Source organism: Sycon ciliatum, chromosome 7 (genome assembly GCF_964019385.1).
Source record: "Sycon ciliatum chromosome 7, ocSycCili1.1, whole genome shotgun sequence".
Classification (NCBI taxonomy): Eukaryota; Metazoa; Porifera; class Calcarea; order Leucosolenida; family Sycettidae; genus Sycon; species Sycon ciliatum.
In genome coordinates, this window is record NC_088649.1 from 5,453,661 (window position 1) to 5,473,921 (window position 20,261).

At 48.1% G+C, this 20,261-nt stretch overlaps 1 protein-coding gene across 1 annotated transcript in view; it reads right to left on the reverse strand.

Moving 5' to 3' along the window:
• Window positions 1–15,371, reverse strand: part of LOC135820793 (inositol 1,4,5-trisphosphate receptor type 1-like) — a 117,437-nt gene extending 102,066 nt beyond the window's left edge. The window contains exons 1-3 of the mRNA XM_065333836.1: window positions 15,136–15,371; window positions 8,664–8,708; window positions 2,644–2,743 (exon numbers count right to left, since the gene is read on the reverse strand). Of these exons, the coding sequence (XP_065189908.1) occupies window positions 2,644–2,743; window positions 8,664–8,691 (128 nt within the window). The 5' untranslated portion in view covers window positions 8,692–8,708; window positions 15,136–15,371. The remainder of the gene's footprint in view (window positions 1–2,643; window positions 2,744–8,663; window positions 8,709–15,135) is intronic.
• Between the last annotated feature and the right edge of the window lie 4,890 nt (window positions 15,372–20,261).

A 20,261-nucleotide genomic window follows, 5' to 3' on the forward strand; every position in this document is an offset into this window, starting at 1 on the left:
GAGACACTGGCACCAGTGCATCTTGGCACGTATGGCAAGGAAACATGCAAGTCAGTGTATTGACTTTTCTCACACTGACAGTGAGACATTGGCACGAGTGTATCTTTGCATGCATAAGAGGCTTTACAGTGAGCCACTGGCACCAGTGCATCGTTGCACGTATGGCAAGGAAGCATACACGTGTACATGCATTGACGTTTCTCACACCGAAGGCGAGATGTTACTCACCGTGTGACTGACGAACAACCAAGGCCGCACTCTCACAATGACATTATTATAGCGTCACCCACTCAGCATTATACCACACCAGACTAGCGAAGAGAAAATCGTGCAAAGTCGCCAGAAGATAGCACACTAGCTAGAATATAACAATTTAACTGGTGGATTCCAGGGATCAGCAAATACTATACCTAGTCATTGTTTAACAGAGAAGCTGTGAGGAACTCATTGTTCTCATTGTCATCATTGTTTGAGCGCAACAGCTGTCTGGAGGATATTGTCAACATCTACCCCAGAACGAACTTCCTCGCTGTGGAGTGGTGTGGTGAATGTGGGCCAAGAGCGCAGTGTGGAGAGGTGGACGGTTGAGATTATCATTGTTTTTTGTTTTTTGTTTTTTTGATTTTTTGTTTTAATTTAAATTTTGTTGTGTTACCAGAAAACATGGGGCTGGATGTACTGTACCGGTATCAACAAGTTGTCTCATTCAGCCACTACTAAAGTGTAGTGCTGGGAGCTGATGCTGCAAGCCCCGACAGTCCAATGGAGAAGCTGGGAAGTGCAGGGAAGCGAAGCATGCTTCGTGCGGTAAGCAGTTTTGACATTGAGTGTGCACCGGTCTACATGTATGTAGCATGAACTGGATTCGACCGTCTCACTGCTTGCCAGCGTAGCTGATTCCCGGTGAGGGGTGAGTTTTCAGCAAATGATACTTCCGATTTCTAGCCCTTCTTTGTCACTGGCCCATCGTGTCCCTGGACAGACGTGCTCGTGCAAAAGTGCAACATACTGTGCACAGTGAAATGGGTCTGACTAATAGGCTAATAGCATATAAAGACACCATCCACACTGAGGGGCCGAGAAAACACTGTGCTGAGCAATGAAACCTGTGTCCACCGTGCCCAATGCCACACCAGGCGTTATCTAGCCCTAGACCTGCGTACACTGGGGTGTGAAATTGAGCGCGGGGCGCAAACTTGACCGACGTGATCGGTTTCATTTAACAACAGCACTGTATATTATCAAGAGTAGATAAACAAAGGGTGTGCAATTCCGGATCTCTCCAGCACAATCTGCAGATACCCCGGCCCACAGCAGAATTTTTTGTTGACGTCACCTTTTTTCAGAAAAAACGCGCATTTTGCCGCAGAGCAGTGTGAGAGCACGTGCTGGGCACCAACCTTGTAATGTAAAGCCCGGCCAAGTGCACGAAGCAAAACTTTCCAAAAGACTCGCAGCGCGTGCGTCGTAGAAAAGATTACGTGAATAAAAAATTCCCCCATGGACGAACCCATCCGTGAGTCGCACACTCTTGTTTATCTATTCTTGATATTGTGCATAACAAGAACCCGGGCGTGGAATAGAACTCCTGCTGTGAATTACACTGCAGCGTGTCCACCTTACAGTACCGCCGGGCGCCGAAGAACAAACAGGCTAGGATATCACCAAGCACATCATACCAATATATTAATATTATACACTTTGACTCAACTCCACATAGACTGCAATACATGAAAATAAGAACGGTCTACAGTCCATTTCACAACTATAGACGCGTACCTAGGCAAAAACCGTTATGCCAGCATCTATACCACATAAAATCTGTGATCACTTTGTGCATAAATTTTTCCAAATTGGGCGTCTGTTATCCAATCGTTTAGAAACTATAATATGAGAGTAATTGTGGAGCGGGCCTGAGCAATATTCCGAAAACTATTCTCAAAAAGCTCCAGCCAAATTTGAAATATTTCAAAAACCCTACGTGTCTATAGTTTTGAAATGGACTGTAGGATAGGGACCCACCTGTTCTTCGCCGGCCCATAGTACTGTACCCAACGGTCGCCGATGAACAAACAGGCAAGCATATCAGTAAGCACAGTATACCAATGTATACACTTTGACTCAACTGTGCATACCGGCGGACTGTTTTACGTGACTATAAGAGCAGCCCAGGCTACGAAGCTGACCGTCCAGTTGTTTGGTGACCAAAAGTACTGTAGTCATATCAGATGTGTACCGTAGGGGACAGGCATACGTGAGTGTGTAAAGTGAGTAACATTCACTGAGACTAAACTCTACACATTCGTTTTGTTGAGCACTCCCGGTAGGCTGCTCCAGTGCTGCTGCATTACGCACTGCCCGCTACTTTTCGTAGTTAGAGCACTCTGGCGCTAGAGCGACGAGCTATCTTTTAAAATGTCTGTGGTGCCTCCTTTGCACCATCGCTGGTAGATTGGCTTGCTTAAAGATCGTAGCTGTACTGCTGAGGCCTTTACGGCCGAAACAGCTTGCTGTCTACAGCATTGGGTAAGCTCTACACATGGACACACGCACTCATCCAAGCAAGCATGCATGTGTGCTCACAAACACACACACACACACACGCGCGCGCATTCGCCCTCTGCAATTCACACTTCCCCTCACCCTAGGGTGCTGACGAATCCGGTGGTGTTGCCTTCCGAGTAGAGTGAGATGATGTCGCCATAGTGGAGGTGACTTGGTGCTGGCTCAACCATGTCACCACCTGCAACCATACGCGCAGACACACGTGCACACACGTACAGACACACGCACATACGTACAGACACATGCACACATGTACGTACCCACATGCGTGATTAAAGAGGAAGTGTGGCCTAAAAATCAACATTTCACTGCTTGTAGTATTCGGGACGCTGAGTCGAATGGTCTTGGCCGGAGAAAGCCGAGACGCTCCCTTCATCCTATATAGACAGGTAAGTACTGATGCGCCCGTGATAGGACCTCTGGTTGGAACGCTAGAGGCACTGAGAACATCGCAAGGTGCACCTCCAATTACGGAGTTTCTGCAAGATTGCAGGCGAGCCGCATCGTCAATGTTCGACGGCTCTTGTCAAAATGTCACCCAGGCACTCATGTGGCTTGTTGAAACACGCGACGAGTACCTGCGCAGCAGCAGCAAACGAGCCGACACCATGATGTCTCAAATGATGATCGGCTACATCAATTAATGGCACTGAGACTGTGAACAGTGTCCACGAAACTTTGCTGACGGCCACCGTGAATTACAGACCGTCCACAACATACTGATCACTGGCGACACAAGCGAAGATGCGTACAGATGTCTGACGCACACAGCGCACCATGAATGTTCTGCATGCCGTGGAAATCATCACGAAATATGTCGCATATCCACTATGGCCCGCGCGCGCGCGCGTAATGTGTGCGCAGTCTCGCTTGCACTTCAAGCTCTGAGACCACTAATCTCGCTCCCAGCAACTTGCTGGTTGATGCTGAGGTAGCGCACTGTGTCCTCCTGCTCAACTAGTGAGGATGGGTCGTTGGTGGGAATCCTCTCAACTTGCCGTGCATTGCGTTGCTAATTGCATGTGCCATGCTTTCTTGTGCTTCTTGCAATACAGAAACCGATTTCACTATTGAATGCTTGGATGCACTGGAGCCTGTGCCGGTGTCACAGGAGCGCGGGCACGATGTCCAGCGGCAGCGCGGACAGCATCGGCGCAGACGACGCCGATGGGCACCTTGGCGAGGCCACGCATCCACGCCCACACATTCCTACCACGGTAACATGTAAGCTCCGTGTCATGTGCAACGTGCCGTGTCAGTGGTTGTGGCGTATGTGCACCACCACTGAACCCGTATGTCCTGCGCTGTGTGTCCATCTGCAGTATCCAGGTGCACAATGTATTCTCCGGGAGGCAGCCACGGGCCCGTGGACGTGGCCGTGGCATGGAGAGGTAAGGAGCAGTGTGTGTGTGTGTGTGAATCTCCCTATTCATGCATTCTGCCTACACATTTCCACCTCGGTGTCCACAACATCGACCTGTGCTAAATCGTTGGACAAGGAAAATTTCCCATAACCTGCAACTAGTGAATTTCCCGATGTGTGCGGTCCATAAGCTTGCATCGATGGTATGCAATGGCACGACCCCCTCCCCACAGCAGCACCAGCAGCTGCAGCAGGGCTGGGGCATGTGAACCTGCCGTGCAGGAGCCTGTGCCGGTGTCACAGGAGCGCGGGCACGATGTCCAGCAGCAGCGCGGACAGCATCGGCGCAGACGACGCCGATGGGCACCTTGGCGAGGCCACACGTCCACGCCCACACATTCCTACCACGGTAACATGTAAGTTCCGTGTCATGTGCAACGTGCCGTGTCAGTGGTTGTGGCGTATGTGTACCACCACTGAACCCGTATGTCCTGCGCTGTGTGTCCATCTGCAGTATCCAGGTGCACAATGTATTCTCCGGGAGGCAGCCACGGGCCCGTGGACGTGGCCGTGGCATGGAGAGGTAAGGAGCAGTGTGTGTGTGAATCTCCCTATTCATGCATTCTGCCTACACATTTCCACCTCGGTGTCCAAACATCGACCTGTGCTAAATCGTTGGACAAGGAAAATTTCCCATAACCTGCAACTAGTGAATTTCCCGATGTGTGCGGTCCATAAGCTCGCATCGATGGTATGCAATGGCACGACCCCCTCCCCACAGCAGCACCAGCAGCTGCAGCAGGGCTGGGGCATGTGAACCTGCCGTGCAGGAGCCTGTGCCGGTGTCACAGGAGCGCGGGCACGATGTCCAGCAGCAGCGCGGACAGCATCGGCGCAGACGACGCCGATGGGCACCTTGGCGAGGCCACGCGTCCACGCCCACACATTCCTACCACGGTAACATGTAAGTTCCGTGTCATGTGCAACGTGCCGTGTCAGTGGTTGTGGCGTATGTGCACCACCACTGAACCAGTATGTCCTGCGCTGTGTGTCCATCTGCAGTATCCAGGTGCACAATGTATTCTCCGGGAGGCAGCCACGGGCCCGTGGACGTTGCCGTGGCATGGAGAGGTAAGGAGCAGTGTGTGTGTGAATCTCCCTATTCATGCATTCTGCCTACACATTTCCACCTCGGTGTCCACAACATCGACCTGTGCTAAATCGTTGGACAAGGAAAATTTCCCATAACCTGCAACTAGTGAATTTCCCGATGTGTGCGGTCCATAAGCTCGCGTCGATGGTATGCAATGGCACAACCCCCTCCCCACAGCAGCACCAGCAGCTGCAGCAGGGCTGGGGCACGTGAACCTGCCATGCAGGAGCCTGTGCCGGTGTCACAGGAGCGCGGGCACGATGTCCAGCAGCAGCGCGGACAGCATCGACGCAGACGATGCCGATGGGCACCTTGGCGAGGCCACGCGTCCACGCCCACACATTCCTAACACGGTAACATGTAAGTTCCGTGTCATGTGCAACGTGCCGTGTCAGTGGTTGTGGCGTATGTGCGCCACCACGGAACCCGTATGTCCTGCGCTGTGTGTCCATCTGCAGTATCCAGGTGCACAATGTATTCTCCGGGAGGCAGCCACGGGCCCGTGGACGTGGCCGTGGCATGGAGAGGTAAGGAGCAGTGTGTGTGTGAATCTCCCTATTCATGCATTCTGCCTACACATTTCCACCTCGGTGTCCACAACATCGACCTGTGCTAAATCGTCGGACAAGGAAAATTTCCCATAACCTGCAACTAGTGAATTTCCCGATGTGTGCGGTCTACAAGCTCGCATCGATGGTATGCAATGACTGAATGCTTCACAAACTCCGTCTGTTGCCTAAACACGCATTATTCTGCCTTCTCCCTGCGTTCGTGTCCAGGTCGCCTTAGTTTCAATCGCCACTCATCACTGGGCCATTGAAACAGCCTCGACAGCATTCATGCAATTAAAAATGTTTCGTCCGCAAGCCAATGTGTTGAATTAAGTCTGCTGAAGTGCTATTGCACAACAGGGAGGTGTGGGGTGGTCTCACTGGCCCGTCACTGACGACAGAGATTTGGGCGCATGCGCGGGGCGTTGGTGCGGCGCACGGTTGCCACGATGCGCATGTGCGCTTATGCACCCCTGTCTACAGCAATGCGTACTGTTGTGTGTTTCCGCTTGTCTGTGTGTCTCTTCACGCTTCTGCCTGTGCGTATGTACATTGGTCCATGTCACGTCACCTGTACGCGTGTCTGCGTGAGTGTATACACGTATGTGCAGTCGGGCAGCATGAGTTGCCGATCAGGAGGGCCGTGCCAGTGCCACGCACTGCCGAAGCGCGGGTGCGCACAGCTGGCTATGTGACCACCCCAGTCCAATGTCCCATCGCGACGGGACCGAGTTGGGGCTCGACACCATATCGATGCCCACACGAAAACTGACCGGTTACACGGGAACGTTGAATGTGCGATGCTCCATGGTACAACCTCTCTACACTCATTTACTGGGAAACATTTAGTGGTTCAATGGGTTGCTTGTCCTCATGGCTGGGGCCGGGGTGGGTGTGGGAACGGAAAAAGAACTGAAATTATCCATATAAAAACCGCTCTGTGACCGGTTCTGAAAAACCTTTACTTGTGCAGCCCCATCGTAAAACTATGAAATTAGAACTGGCCCTTTGTCCCCCCAATGTGAAATGGTCCACCTAAATAGGGAATGACGGGACCCGAACGCACCAGTAGCACGAGGTCGGGACGGCACAAGATCACGATCATAGGATGACACCACCACTACTGCCTGGTACCAGGGGCAGTGTAACTAATGTAGTAGTAGGGTGTACCACCACCACTACTACAGGGTATCAGTGGCCATGTAAGTTTGCCAGTAGTAGATCTAAACGTGGGATATCCAACAATGTAACATGGGAGTTCAGCGTCGACCATGCATGGCCTATACTGACATTACTATGGGGCTGTGGACCAGCGTCCCCATCTGCATCCACAGATGTAGGTAGGAACCTCCTGCTACTGGTGCGTTCGGGTCCCGTCATTCCCTATTCCCAACACAGCAGTTTCGTTCTTATTTTATGGTCCAGTCTTACGTGTACACTTATACAGAGTTACCGTATTTTTCCGGTTGTAAGTCGACATTTTACGACTAAAAATAGAAGGAGAAAGGGTGGGGGTAGACTTACAACCGGGATTCGACTTATAACCGGGAACTATCAGTACCTTTAAAAAATGACCTGCTCTGCATGCAAGAGTGCACCATGTGTACACCTCTTTTCCAGTTTATTGGCCTTTTTCTAGGATTGGGACGTCATGCTCTCCAATAAGGAATGTTTACATGATTTGTTGATGTGTTAGTAGCAGGGAGTAGTTAGTTGGGGTGATAACTTTAAAAAGCAGAATTGAGACCTCCGGATACGGGGGTCGACCTATAACCGGGGTCGACTTACAACCGGCAAAATACGGTATACGTTTGAGCGTACATCATAGTGTATATTACGGTTTCCGTTCTTATCTGCAAAAAATCTAGCCTACACCGTTGTTAAAAATTGGTGAAATTCTAGGCTGGCCGTTCTTCGGCGGTTCGTTCTTCGGCGCCCGACAGTATTGTAGTTGTTCATTCCCAATGTTCCCGGATAAGAGAAGGCCAGGTGTAGACTCTGCTTGTGCAATATTACTGCCACCAAGAGTACATAACCAAGAGTGTGCAACTCGACGATCCCCCAGCCCATGGCGGAATTTTTTTATGACATCAGTCTTTGGCGGCTGTTTGGCTCGCTGATGCCATCATGCATAGCCAGAGATCAAAGTACAAAGAACTTGTACATCACAGCTACGGTAGTCGAAGCAGAACAACGGACGATAGATCGATGTGTCCTGAACCTGGTGAACTCTCACCGTATTTACAAAAAATGTGCGGGAAAGCATACACACTTGATCATACTTCAGCCAAAGAATGACGCAATAAAAAAATTCCGCCGTGGGTGAACCCATCGCAGCTCGAGATAGGAGTTGCACACTCTTGTTTATGTACTCTTGCTGCCACCAACAGTCCATAATCCCCAGAGACTGATTCGATCTGGGAATTCGAAATCCGTGCTGCACGTCATAGGGCAACATCATGAGTAGGGGAAGTGTGTCCGTGGTGGACCGCGTCGACGGAATGACGCAAGTCCGACCTAAAAAAATGACGTACATCACGGATTATGCCGCCCCACAAGCCCATCCCAGTTGCGCACTCTGGGGGATTATGGACTCTAGCTGCCACCTTACAGCGAGTTTCAAAAGTATAGACCTCTGGAGTTTGTTTTTAAACGTTACAAAATCTGTGACCACTTTGCGCATAAAATTTCCAAAATCTGGAATTTGTTATCAAATGTTTAGAATCCATAAAGGAGAAAAAATTAGGAACCAGCCTTAGCGCCTGAAGAAATTTCTCACAAAGCCATGAGTCTAAAAGCACGGTGTGGTATTAAATGGAAGCAAGGAAAACGCTGAGGAACAAGTTATGCGTCCACCGACTATTAAAACCAGGTTTTGAACAGTCAGACGTGCACAAGGTAGCACCAGACTGACAGGGAGCACTGAGACACCATCTGATTACTTCCTGAACTGTATGGTATTGACTAATACCCCCCCTCTTTACACACACACGCACGCACGCACCCACGCACGCACACACACGCAGCTTACCGTCAAACTGAGTCATGTATGACACCATGGTTACCCCGACCACTCCTGCACATGCATAGCACACAGAATTACAGTGGCAGGAACAGAACAAGAATATTACGCACCGCATCCACAATGACTCATTAAAAGTCATGCTGCGCAAGATATACCCAGTGAATGCTTCATGATGAGATGCAGGGTGGCAGTTCTCCTAACGGGTGTTTGCAGTGGTTTCAAATCTTTATTCTCACGATGGGCCTGTGGCCAATAAGAGAAAATTATAGTGAGATTAGTACGATGCGGAAATTTCATGGCTAGCAGTGATCAAACTAGATGTACGGTTGAGCGTGGCTCGTGCATGAGCAAATTGAATTCAGCGGCAGGGTTGATGTATTTTGCTTAAACAAAACTGGTTGTTGTTGATTTTTATTTTACTTCACAAGGCCAAAACGGGCAATGGTGCCCAATTCTATGGAAGCAAATTTCAAAGCGGGAGAGAGCGAGGGGGGGGGGGGAGATACAGAGTTACAGAGAGGGAAGCAGTGAGGTTAGGGGCATCGGGGAGATGGATTAGTGGTGCGTAGTGGGCGCATCAACGTGTGGTTGGGGGTAGCAGCGGAGAACAAATTCGAATTTTTGCTCAAGGGGTAGGATGCATGTTTGTTAAGTTCGTAGATTTCAGTTTTTTTTTCTTTTTTTGGGCAACCCAGCCGGCACCAGGTTGGACTGTAAGGACGTAGATTTTTAAGATACTAGTGGTAGGCAAGGTACTGTAAATCAACAAATTTTGGCCGGTGAGAGACTTTGGCCGATCTCGAAATGAAACTTTTGGCCGTCATTAAACTTTGGCCGATTAGGGTTTTCAAAAAAGAAATCGATCAGTAGTTGGTGCTCTCACATGCATCCCTGCATAATTTGCCTCTATGACAAACTTTGGCCGGTTGGTACCCAGGGGCGAAATCAGCGAAATTAAATCGCCAGCGAAAATTAGTTTATTTACAGTAGTTCCCGCCATGAGCGAGACGGCAGAAAGCAGCCCCTCAGCCGTTGTCGGTGAGGCTCAGATGAAACTGCTGTGCTCATTGCCAGGTATTGAGCACTCCGTGCTTGCCGGCGTGCAAACCCTCGCGACACTGGTCAGCGCGACGAGAGACTGCGAAGAGCGCCTGAAGCGGAGAGTAGTCGAGATGGCGAAACAGTTGAAGGAAATCCAAGAAGAATCGTCTGGGCTACAAAACTCCACCATTTGTCGCAGGCTCGAAGGGCCCGCCACACTCAACCACCACGGCAGGGCTGGGCACCCCGAGGAAACGACGAGGCCAGAGTAGTGTAGTAGTAAGTACTCACTTCAAGTTCAAACTCAAGTTCTGGTACCTGTACGAGAGCTTCAGCGTGGTGGCTGGCAGCAGCCTGGGCGCTCTGCTGCGCGTGGTCTGGGGCAGTCCCATCAGCAGAGCCCGTCGAAGTCCCAGAGCTTGCCCGTGCACGTGTAGCACTTCCGGGCCAGGCCTTGATGGCACGGTACTTCCAACTTTTAACCCTTTGGGGTCCATGGTTCGATTTCGAACCATGGGCATTTTGTATGCATGTGGGCGCAGTCAAACTTTCGGTTCTCAGCCAAATCTTGACCAAATTCAACAATAGAAGGGTCTAGATGATAGAGAAAACTCTCAGCTATCGCCTCGAACAGGTCCGAAGTCTCTCCGATGAAGGTTGAGTGAGCGGAGAGCGATCAAACATTTCGAATTTTCTGCGCTGCGTGCTGCGAGTCAGCATTGCGTGAAAAAAAAGGGATTGTCCCAGCTTCATGACAGGCGGCACGTGCCAGGACCGGCGCGGCGCGAAGTCACAGCAAGGTAAGCTTCCACTCGAAAACATTTGAACAGTTCCGAGCTAGATTCAGTGAAATGGCTACAGGAGACCGATTTCGTCTCAGATCTGGAGCTGGCCTCGCGTTTGGGGCGCGTTGTGGCGGACAATGAATAGTGCTCTTGGCGAGTTTGGGCTCATTGTATTTCTCTCATCAAGAGATTTCCAACGAGCCCAAGATCTTTAAAATCGGTGAAGTAGAACCAAAGTTATGTTGGAAATGGAGTGCGCATTTTCGTGACTGCCACAAATTCTGCGGAAGCAAAAAAGTTACGGACTCCAAAGGGTTAATACTCGAACTCCTCATCTGGTGCGTCACGTTGTTTGAACTTGAGTTGCTATAGCCGATCGTGGGACCTTCACTCCCCTCGCCGTGTCCACAACCGGACCGTTGGCATCCGAAACCAACCGCTTTCTCGAGCATGTGTGCAACATGCTAACCAGCCAAGCAGGACATATGGAAAGGTGATGCGATGGCCTACGACCACCGTACATGTACTCGAACTCGGATTATGCACTCGTACCTCGCACATCCGGGCGGACCTGGAATGAGCACTGCCCATAACCTGAATATCGGTAACTCTGAAACACAGGTTTCAACGGGGAATGGCCAGATATTTGGCATAACATGATGTCACTGCAGTACAACCTGTAACTAAAGACCACCGTGACTAGTGACCAGCCTGGTACTACCGTAAAACCTGTAACTAAAGACCACCGTGACTAGCGACCAGCCTGGTACTACAGTAAAACCTGTAACTAAAGACCACCGTGACTAGCGACCAGCCTGGTACTACAGTAAAACCTGTAACTAAAGACCACTGTGACTAGCGACCAGCCTGGTACTACAGTAAAACCTGTAACTAAAGACCACCGTGACTAGCGACCAGCCTGGTGCTACAGTAAACCCTGTAACTAAAGACCACCATGACTAGCGACCAGCCTGGTACTACAGACCACTTCGCCAGGCACGGGCGGTCTCACATCCATGTATGGTTGTGTGGTGCAAACCTCTAACTAAGGACCACCCCTGACACCAAAGACCGCTTTCTCTGGCCCCAAGGGGTGGTCATTAGTCACAGGTTTTACTGTTCAGTCACAGGTTTTTACTGTAGCGGCAAACACAATAGGGTCCTGCACATTCAATACCCAGCCGGGTCTACGGGATTCTACGAGAGTTATCTTATCTGTATTCTACTTCACCATAGGTACAAGCCTTGCTGCCTTCTTGCTGGAGATCATGAATGATGCCACAGCTCCTAGGCTATGATGAAGGGGGCACAAGTGTTGCTTGTCTCCCCTTTGTTGGCGCTAGGTTCTACCTATACATTTTGTGGGTTGTATTCACTTGTAGCGACATGCTACCAGACACGCATTGTTGTTCATTCGGTACAAAACCGGAGGTGTCATTGCTGTCGTTTGAGGTTGACTGAGCTGACAGCCGTGGACGAGCACATGTCAGGGCTCAACACACAGAGCTGTCAGGGTAAACCGTAGGCTGCTACAGTCAGACCTCGCATAACCGCACACATCCGTTTTCCACAAAACAATATCCGTTACATAGCCGAGGGAACCGGATAATCGAACACGCATACTGTATGTATGCATGACATATGCTGTAAATAGGTTCCCACATAAAAGATGATGCAAGGCGCAAGCTTGACGCAAGCGACGAGATTTCACTGTAGAATGCTGGCCCATGAACTCGGGGAATGTGACCTACAAGCATATTTACTTAGCACTGGGCGTTCATCTGCCCGAGCCCCGCATTCGCAAACACTTAACCGGATGGTGTACTAGTGCCGGGCACTACCCTACTCACAAGCCTCAATTTCAATAACCTGTTATGGACGCAGCTAACAAGGTTCGCCCCCTTGTCGGGCATCGGTCGGGACACTTACCACTTCACCCCGCCGTTAGGCACCGCATCTGCCACCCTGGCACACCGTATTTTCCCGTTTATAAGTCGACCCCGGTTAAAAGTCGAAGCCCTATACTTGGGACTCAATTTCCCGGTTTAATTTCAAAACGCGGTGCAAATCTCACGTTATGTGTAAATTTTAGAGGTTAAGTTACACGTGCGACGTGATGTGAAATTTTGCCTGGCAGGATTCGGGGTTAGTTCACACAAATATCAAATCTTCCAACAAACTCGATAAAACTACGGAAACTCACACAAATTCGATCAGGATAACCAAGCTGGAGCACTCCATCCGACAGCGGTTCATCCCTGCTCTAACCGGTGCCCCGCACCTGGTGACGAAGAGCGCTCCATACTGTCCCTCCCATGTCGAGAAGGTGGTCTTGGTCTCATTGACCCTAGGTCTTTGACGGACCAATACAATTATGTCTGTCGCTGTCACCAACATCCTCGTGAGCCGGATACTGGACCGAGACACCAACATGGACGAAGTGCCCACCACCATCCGTGCTGCCAAGCTAACTGCAGCAGCAGCAGCAACCAGAAGAGCCGCTTGAGACCGAGCCAGTCAGCTCCTGGCCACTTGTGATGCGCCCACCAAGCGAACCATGGGGATGGCGGCCGAGAAAGGAGCGTCCAACTGGCTCACTTGCCGGCCCCTGAAGCAGTTCGGGTTTGTCCTCCACAAAGGCGCCTTCAGAGACGCACTCTGCCTGCGGTTCGGCTGGGTCCCTCCCCGCCTGCCATCCACTTGTGTGTGTGGCAAGGCGTTTAACACCAGCCATGCTCTTTCGTGCCCGACTGGTGGATACCCGGCTCTCCGCTATAACACGATCTGCGACCTGACAGCCGACCTACTGCGTGAAGTGGCAACGGATGTGAAGGTAGAACCTCCTCTGCAGCCCTTGGAGGGTGAAAGGCTTCGGTATCACTCTGCCATCTTGGAAGATGGTGCTCGTCTTGATGTGGCGGCATCCGGTGTCTGGGGAAGTCGTTTTGAGCGCACATTCTGTGATGTTCGGGTGTTTAACCCTCATGCGTGTTCGAACACTTCCTCAACTCCCGCGTTCACCTATGCCAAGCACGAACAGCAGAAGAGAAGGGCCTAGAACGCGTCAGGGAGGTGGAGCATGCTTCCTTTCTCCCACTGGTATTCAGTGCATCTGGTGGGTGCGGGAAGGTAGCCCACGCTTTCCTGAAGCGTCTTGGCCATATGGTCTCGGAGAAGCGGCATGAACCCTACTCCTCCGTAGTGTCCTGGATCCGCTCCCTTGTCTCCTTTGCTTTGGTCAGATCATGCAACATGAGCCTCCGTGGTTACCGTGCTTCTCCGTACCGCAGTCGTGTGGATGCTGCCAGTTCTGTTGTGCTGGCAGTCAACGACTGTCAGCTGCGTGACTGAGACTCTTGCAGAGTAGCCGTGTCTAGCATTTATATTCCACACTTTTATTATCCGATGATCTTGTTTTGTTTGCTATGATTCCGTGATTTCTGTTGGCTGCTTTCTGCTGTGCGAATAAAAAAAACTGAACGGTCAAAATCAGGATACCGGTAACCAAGCGAAACTTCCAAAAACCCACGTCACAAACTTCCGTGCGGGGCAGTCAACTCACGTAAAACATGCCAATTGCACGCGAGTTTTTGAATTTTTGACGTAAAAGTTCACGGACGTAAGAATTTTACGTGAAACTTAACCTCTCTAAAGGCAGTTAAACCCCGGTAAGTCGATTACCCCTTTTTCAGTTCCGTTTTTAGGTCGTAAAAGGTCGAGTTATATTCGGGAAAATACGGTTATCAGGCAGGGTGGTGGCCTCGCATGAGCGAAACCTCTCTATTAAAGCTAGTTTTACAGTAAAGCCTGTCAAGGCGACCACTCGGATAAGGCGCCCACCTGTCCTAGAAGACCACTGGAACCAGCACCAAGAGATGCTATTTCCAGTCAAATGACCCTGGACAAGGAGACCACCTGGTAACAGAGACCACGCCGTGAAGGTTCCATGAGCGGCTGTCTTAGACAGGTTCCACTGTACTTCTAAACACAATCGTATACCTGGTGGGAACGCGGATGTGCGAACTTTACTTTTACTTTGACTCGAGGAAAAATCGCTCAGAGAGTGACAGAGCACGGTCCGGAAATGAAACTCGAATGGGATACACGGGGAGACTCTATAAACATTCAAAACTAGAATATTTGCATCAATTCTACTTCTTCGGAGGCTCATTTTGCCTAATCTTCCACTGGCAAAAAAAACAATAGGACTATTTCGAGGGCAAAGACGTAAGAACAGAGCGCCTGCGCAGCGTTATGACCGGGGATAGCAATGATGTACTGCACAAAATCAAACGTTTACACCTCCTCGAACAAATGTCATCGATGTGGACGAGGGACGGAGCCGTGCACACAAAATCCTCAAGGTCTTGTATTATGGCCTGATTTTTGTAATCCACCCGACTTTCAACACCACTCCAGACAAGGACACTGTACTGGAGCTTGGGAGGTGAGCTGGTGGGCGCACATGCATGACATGAGTGAGAAGAGTATACACTGTACTGTGTACATGCATCTTTTGTGTGTTTTTTTTGCACTCAAGTCCAAGCTATTCAATGGTAGATGCTGAGCATAACAGTCAGCATAATATTATACACAAAGCACAAAGTGAGGATGTTTGCACAGAGCCCGGATCACCTCAGAAGAATATGTACCTGTTTATGATGACTGGTTTGCAATCCACCCACCAAACATGGTTCTTCACTCAGTAGGTGCTGAGAAAGCAAGAAGTCGACCAGGTTCGCCTCAGCCTTTGTTTTTCCGGGGACGCAGCAACGCGACCGCAATCTTCCTTTTGCACACTATGACTGAAGTACATGCAACTTGCCGCACCCACAACTCAAGATTCGGTCACTCCACCCTGGACATTTGTTCACAACCTGAACCAACTAGTCATTCCGAACAATTTGCAAAATATAAAAATTGTATTGTACGAGGACCACATGTCGCGTAGCGCTTGACTGCGGCTTGTTGTGGATCTACACCATGTACCAGGGAGTCGTAGAGTCTACTCAAACTGACTACTGAGTTTGAGTACGACTCCCTGATCTACAACATTTTTTTTGTACAGTAAAAAAATAAATAAAAATAAAGCAGTATGTACGCGTCAGGATCAGGGAGTAAAAATAATACTCCCTGCTGCACTGGCGCATGGCTGCTCCCTGGCCTGGCTTTTTTACTAGTTTTATCAAGAGTACATAAACCAAAAAAAGGTTTGTGTACTCTTGCCAGGTACTACTACCAAGAGTGCCAGTTGCAGTTGGGGTTATGTACTCTTGCTACTAGTATACGTACTACTAGTACATGTTTTTCGATTTTGACAGCATGATATATTGACCTTTGATAAATACCCACACTCATTAGTGGCCACACCATCAACAGTATCAAATTCAAATAAACTTGCTTGACTCAATAAATACCACTGTACTTTTCCATGCAGCACTGCACTTTTCCCTAAAAAGGAGTATTTTATAAACAGTATTAATTTATTGGCCTAGGGGTATTTTATAAACAGTATTTATTGGCTTTTGGGCCAATAAATACTGTTTATAAAATACCACTAAGGCCAATAAATACTGTTTATAAAATACTCCTTTTTAGGGAAAGTGAAGGTCAACATAATGTATTTAGAAAAGCGATCCTGTCAGCTTTTCTATTATTGTGTTCACATGGCAGAAAAAACGACATCGCTATGCTACGTAAGTTTCTACGTAAGGTGCTCGGTATTTCACTTAGGCTACGTAAGTCTCTACGTAAGGTGCTCGGTATTAGATCTACCAACGCGTGGTAGCCGTGTGCTGTGCACGTGCACGGCAGACATTGTGTTCAGTGCATGCAGTCCGCGGATCCGTGTTCGGATGTGCATGCGCGAGGAACTTTACTTCCTTCTTTGGAACTGCTTCTTGCATGAACTGTTTCGGATATTTCGTCTCCTGGCCTGGCTTATTTCGTTTCGGCGCTGCTGAGACCTCCTTTCGCGGAATATTACTCAATGACAGGTGAGTTGACCAGTTGCCTTTGATTCTGCTTGTGTTGACTCTTTCATTCAGGAAAAGTGTGCTGATTTTAGGGCGGAAATTAATAATGGAAAAGTTGACAGGATCTCTTTTCTAAATTTTGCTCTTCTGCTGCCGAGCTGCGAGGCCGCCTTTTACGGAATACTCGATGACAGGTGATCTCTAAGTTGACCGGTTTCCTTCGATTCATTTGCTTATGTTCACCTTTCATTTACGGAAACGTGTGCTGATTTTATTCGGGTTTTGATCCATTTTTATCTCTTTGCCCTTGTCTACAGTGTGCGAAGAACGCGAGTTCAACTTCTTGACGGTAAGGCTTATGTTAGATGTGTTATTATTATTGTTATTATTTAAATTTTGAATAGGGCAATCCCCACAGGCCATGTGTTGTCGAAATACTCATATTCATTGTACATTGGTACGTTACAAGTAAGGCACTGGTCAGTGGCATACTATCGTTGGCAGTTCCCAATCTGGAGGGAAAGGTTCAAGTACCAATTGACCGAGTTTGCAAAATAAATTCGCATATCAGGGGAAATCTCTATTGTGGAGAGGTTCAGTAACTTGTTTGTTTCATACGAAACAAGCCAATGGGTGCAGTCTCGTGAAAATCTCGAACTTGTATGATTGGATTTGTTTACTCAAGTCTGGGCTGTTTGATTTGTGAGTACCGCCGAGATTGCACTGCCCCAAATAAAGTTTCGTGCCGCCAAAGCAAGAATTGCGATCTGCAATCTGTTTGTAGTACCTGTAAGAATGTGGAGTACATGTATCGTACTTTCTCTGTTGCTGTTTCAGTTGCCGTCATGTTGCTAAAGAAAGGTTCAGTAGAGAGGTTCTGCAAAACGAAAATTCGAACGAAGTTTCGCGACAGTCCTTGCGAAAGTGTGTGCGAATTTTTGCACGAACTTTGCGTTCTGCACATTTTCGTAGTTTTCGCGGGCCAAGTGCACGTACGCCATGACCCGATCTCACGAAATTTCCTACGACAGTTCATTTCGCGTTCCCTGCAAGTTTCGCACTTCATGATGTAGAGCGAAAGTTTGTACGCATTTCGTTTTGCAGAATCTCTCTAGTGACTCAATTGTTTCATACGAGACGAGTCAATGAGTCGGTGTGGCTAAGAATCTTTCGCTGTAGAAGAAATCTATTCGTATGTCTATTGGAGATATATTTGTGTTCTCTGGTTATAAAATAGGTTAAGCTCCCAGAATAAATACCATCGTTCCCTTGGTGTTCGTCCTAAAGAGGTCCTAAAGAGGACTAGATATCATTCATACTCACCAAAAGATGTGTAAGACTTTATTATTGTGGAGTGCCTTGTTTATCTCTCAGTACCTCCAACCATAGCCTTGCCCCTTTTCTCCTCAGGATCAGTGTAGTTGTTGGAACGAGGTTTTGGACTCAGCAATGTATTCGTTTACATTTTAATACATGTTTATTGTTCCTCCTTTGCTGTGTTGTTTTAGACAATCGTGGACTAACAGTTTGAAGTCATTGAACTACTTCCAAAAGTTGTATCGACATCGACAGGATTACGATTTCAGTTTCAATATGATGCTGGATGACCTTATCACGATAACCCATGACTATAAATCATTATAAACACAGAATCAACAAAAACATCTGCGACACGCACCTGGCGCGTGCATGGCTACATTTCTCCAATAAATCTGATTGAGGGTGGAGAAATCTGAAAGGCAAGACAATTTCATGAAATTCTGCAAGAGCAACACGCACAGAATGGCCTCCGTATAAAAAAGTATCACCACCACTGCTCACATGTTTCCCCGCAGAAGAACATGCATTATGCTAGTGCCATTTTCTGCAAGAAAAGGCTTGCACATCAATGCATGTAATATGGTATTGATATGATGTGAAGGCCATCATTTACATATTGATATAGGGCATTCCATTGATTGGTACATGGTGACAGAAAAAACAAAAGAAATTATAGCAATAAAAACTGCTTTATGGCAGTTTTCTAAAAAAAGTTATTGTGTTCTAGTCCATGGACCCCGTCTAAAAAGTAAGAAATTAACGAAATGTGATAGCTGAAAATTAAAATTTCACACAAAACCTCACAATAATCACACACAGAATGAAAAGCTACATGCAGAAGACATTTTCCCCTCGTGATCCTCTTTCCTATGCATGCATGTTGCCAATTGTTGGTGCAGCACAAGTTTAGTGTTGAAAGCAGCATTTCAAGTGTTGTGATTATTGTGAGGTTTTGTGTGAAATTTTAATTTTCAGCTATCACATTTCGTTAATTTCTTACTTTTTAGACGGGGTCCATGGACTAGAACACAATAACTTTTTTTAGAAAACTGCCATAAAGCAGTTTTTATTGCTATAATAATAAATGTAGTAGCCTCAGGATTTAGTGCAATTACATACCAGTTATAAAAACCTCGGCGGACCTCGGTTTTTATACTGGTATGTAATTGCAATAAATCCTTCGGCTCTCCATTTATTATTAATAAAAAAGCTAACATTGAATCCCTTCTTTACCGCAGGCAGTTTTTAAGCTTGGTTACCATGCACAAATTTATTTTCAAGTATCGACGTTGCCTAGCTTCATTCCATTTCAATATCACGCAGAGTGCGAGACGCCCTAACAAAATTATTCTCCCTAAAGCAAAGACCACATCAAAATCGTTGTTTCTCTTCCAAACCTCCCTCTTATGGAACTGCCTCCCACCAAGACTAACTGCAGAACCATCCATTATTGTTTTCAAGAATGAGCTTCGCAAACTCACTTGCAAACATAGTGCTTCGCTCTCCGGTATGCCTACGCCATGTACATAACCCCCCCCCCCCGTGTGCTCCCCAACGCATTCACGCTGCACAACTTTTCACTACTTTCACTTTAGCTCATACGTGTACATGTACATCCTTCAAAGCGGTAGTAGTAGTAGTAGTAGATTTTATTATTTTACTAGGGGAGTCCCAACAGGCGTTGCCTTTTTACTGGGAACCCTAGGTGAATTTTTACCATGTTTACATACAGAGTAAGAGACGGGGCCTGACGGCAGTCAGTGGGAAGAGCATTCCATCTGTCTGCCGCCAGGAAAGAAATAGAACGCATGCCATATTGCGTAGAAACAGGCGGAAGAACTAATGCGCGCTGTGCCTGGCCGCGCGTGCGGGCCTGGTGTCCAGGCACAGCAGCCCTAAGCTGGAACAAGGATTGGAGAAGGGGACTAGCAAGATGTGGGGTCAAGCAGCGGTACACGAAAACATAGAGTTTAAGATTTGTGCGCTGTTCAAAAGAATAGAGATGATATTTGCGGAGAACAATTTCAGTAGACATCATACGGTCAAACCCAAAAACTTTCTTCATTGCTATGTGACTGACCGTCACGATTTTATTGAACAGGGTGGCGCGGTGAACCCCTTGATAGGCGACAAGCCTCTGGGTCATCCTAATAAAGATATTATTATTATTATTTATTAAATTTTTAATAGGGCATTCCCACAGGCCTAAGGCCTTCTTACGGGGCACCCTATATGTTTTTGTATAGATGAGCGGAAGTCTGATAGCGTGGAGCAAATACGAACAGAAGCAGGGAGCGAATTCCAGCGATCTGCACCTAAGAAGCTTAATGCGTACAAGCCATAGCGGTTATTAGCCGTTATTATATACTTACAAGGCTACCAAGCAAGGCTTCTGTATATACTATATATACTACATGTACTACTACTTCCGCATTCCGTGGGTTAGCTTCTTGTTGAGTAGTTTTATCAAGACTGGACAAGAG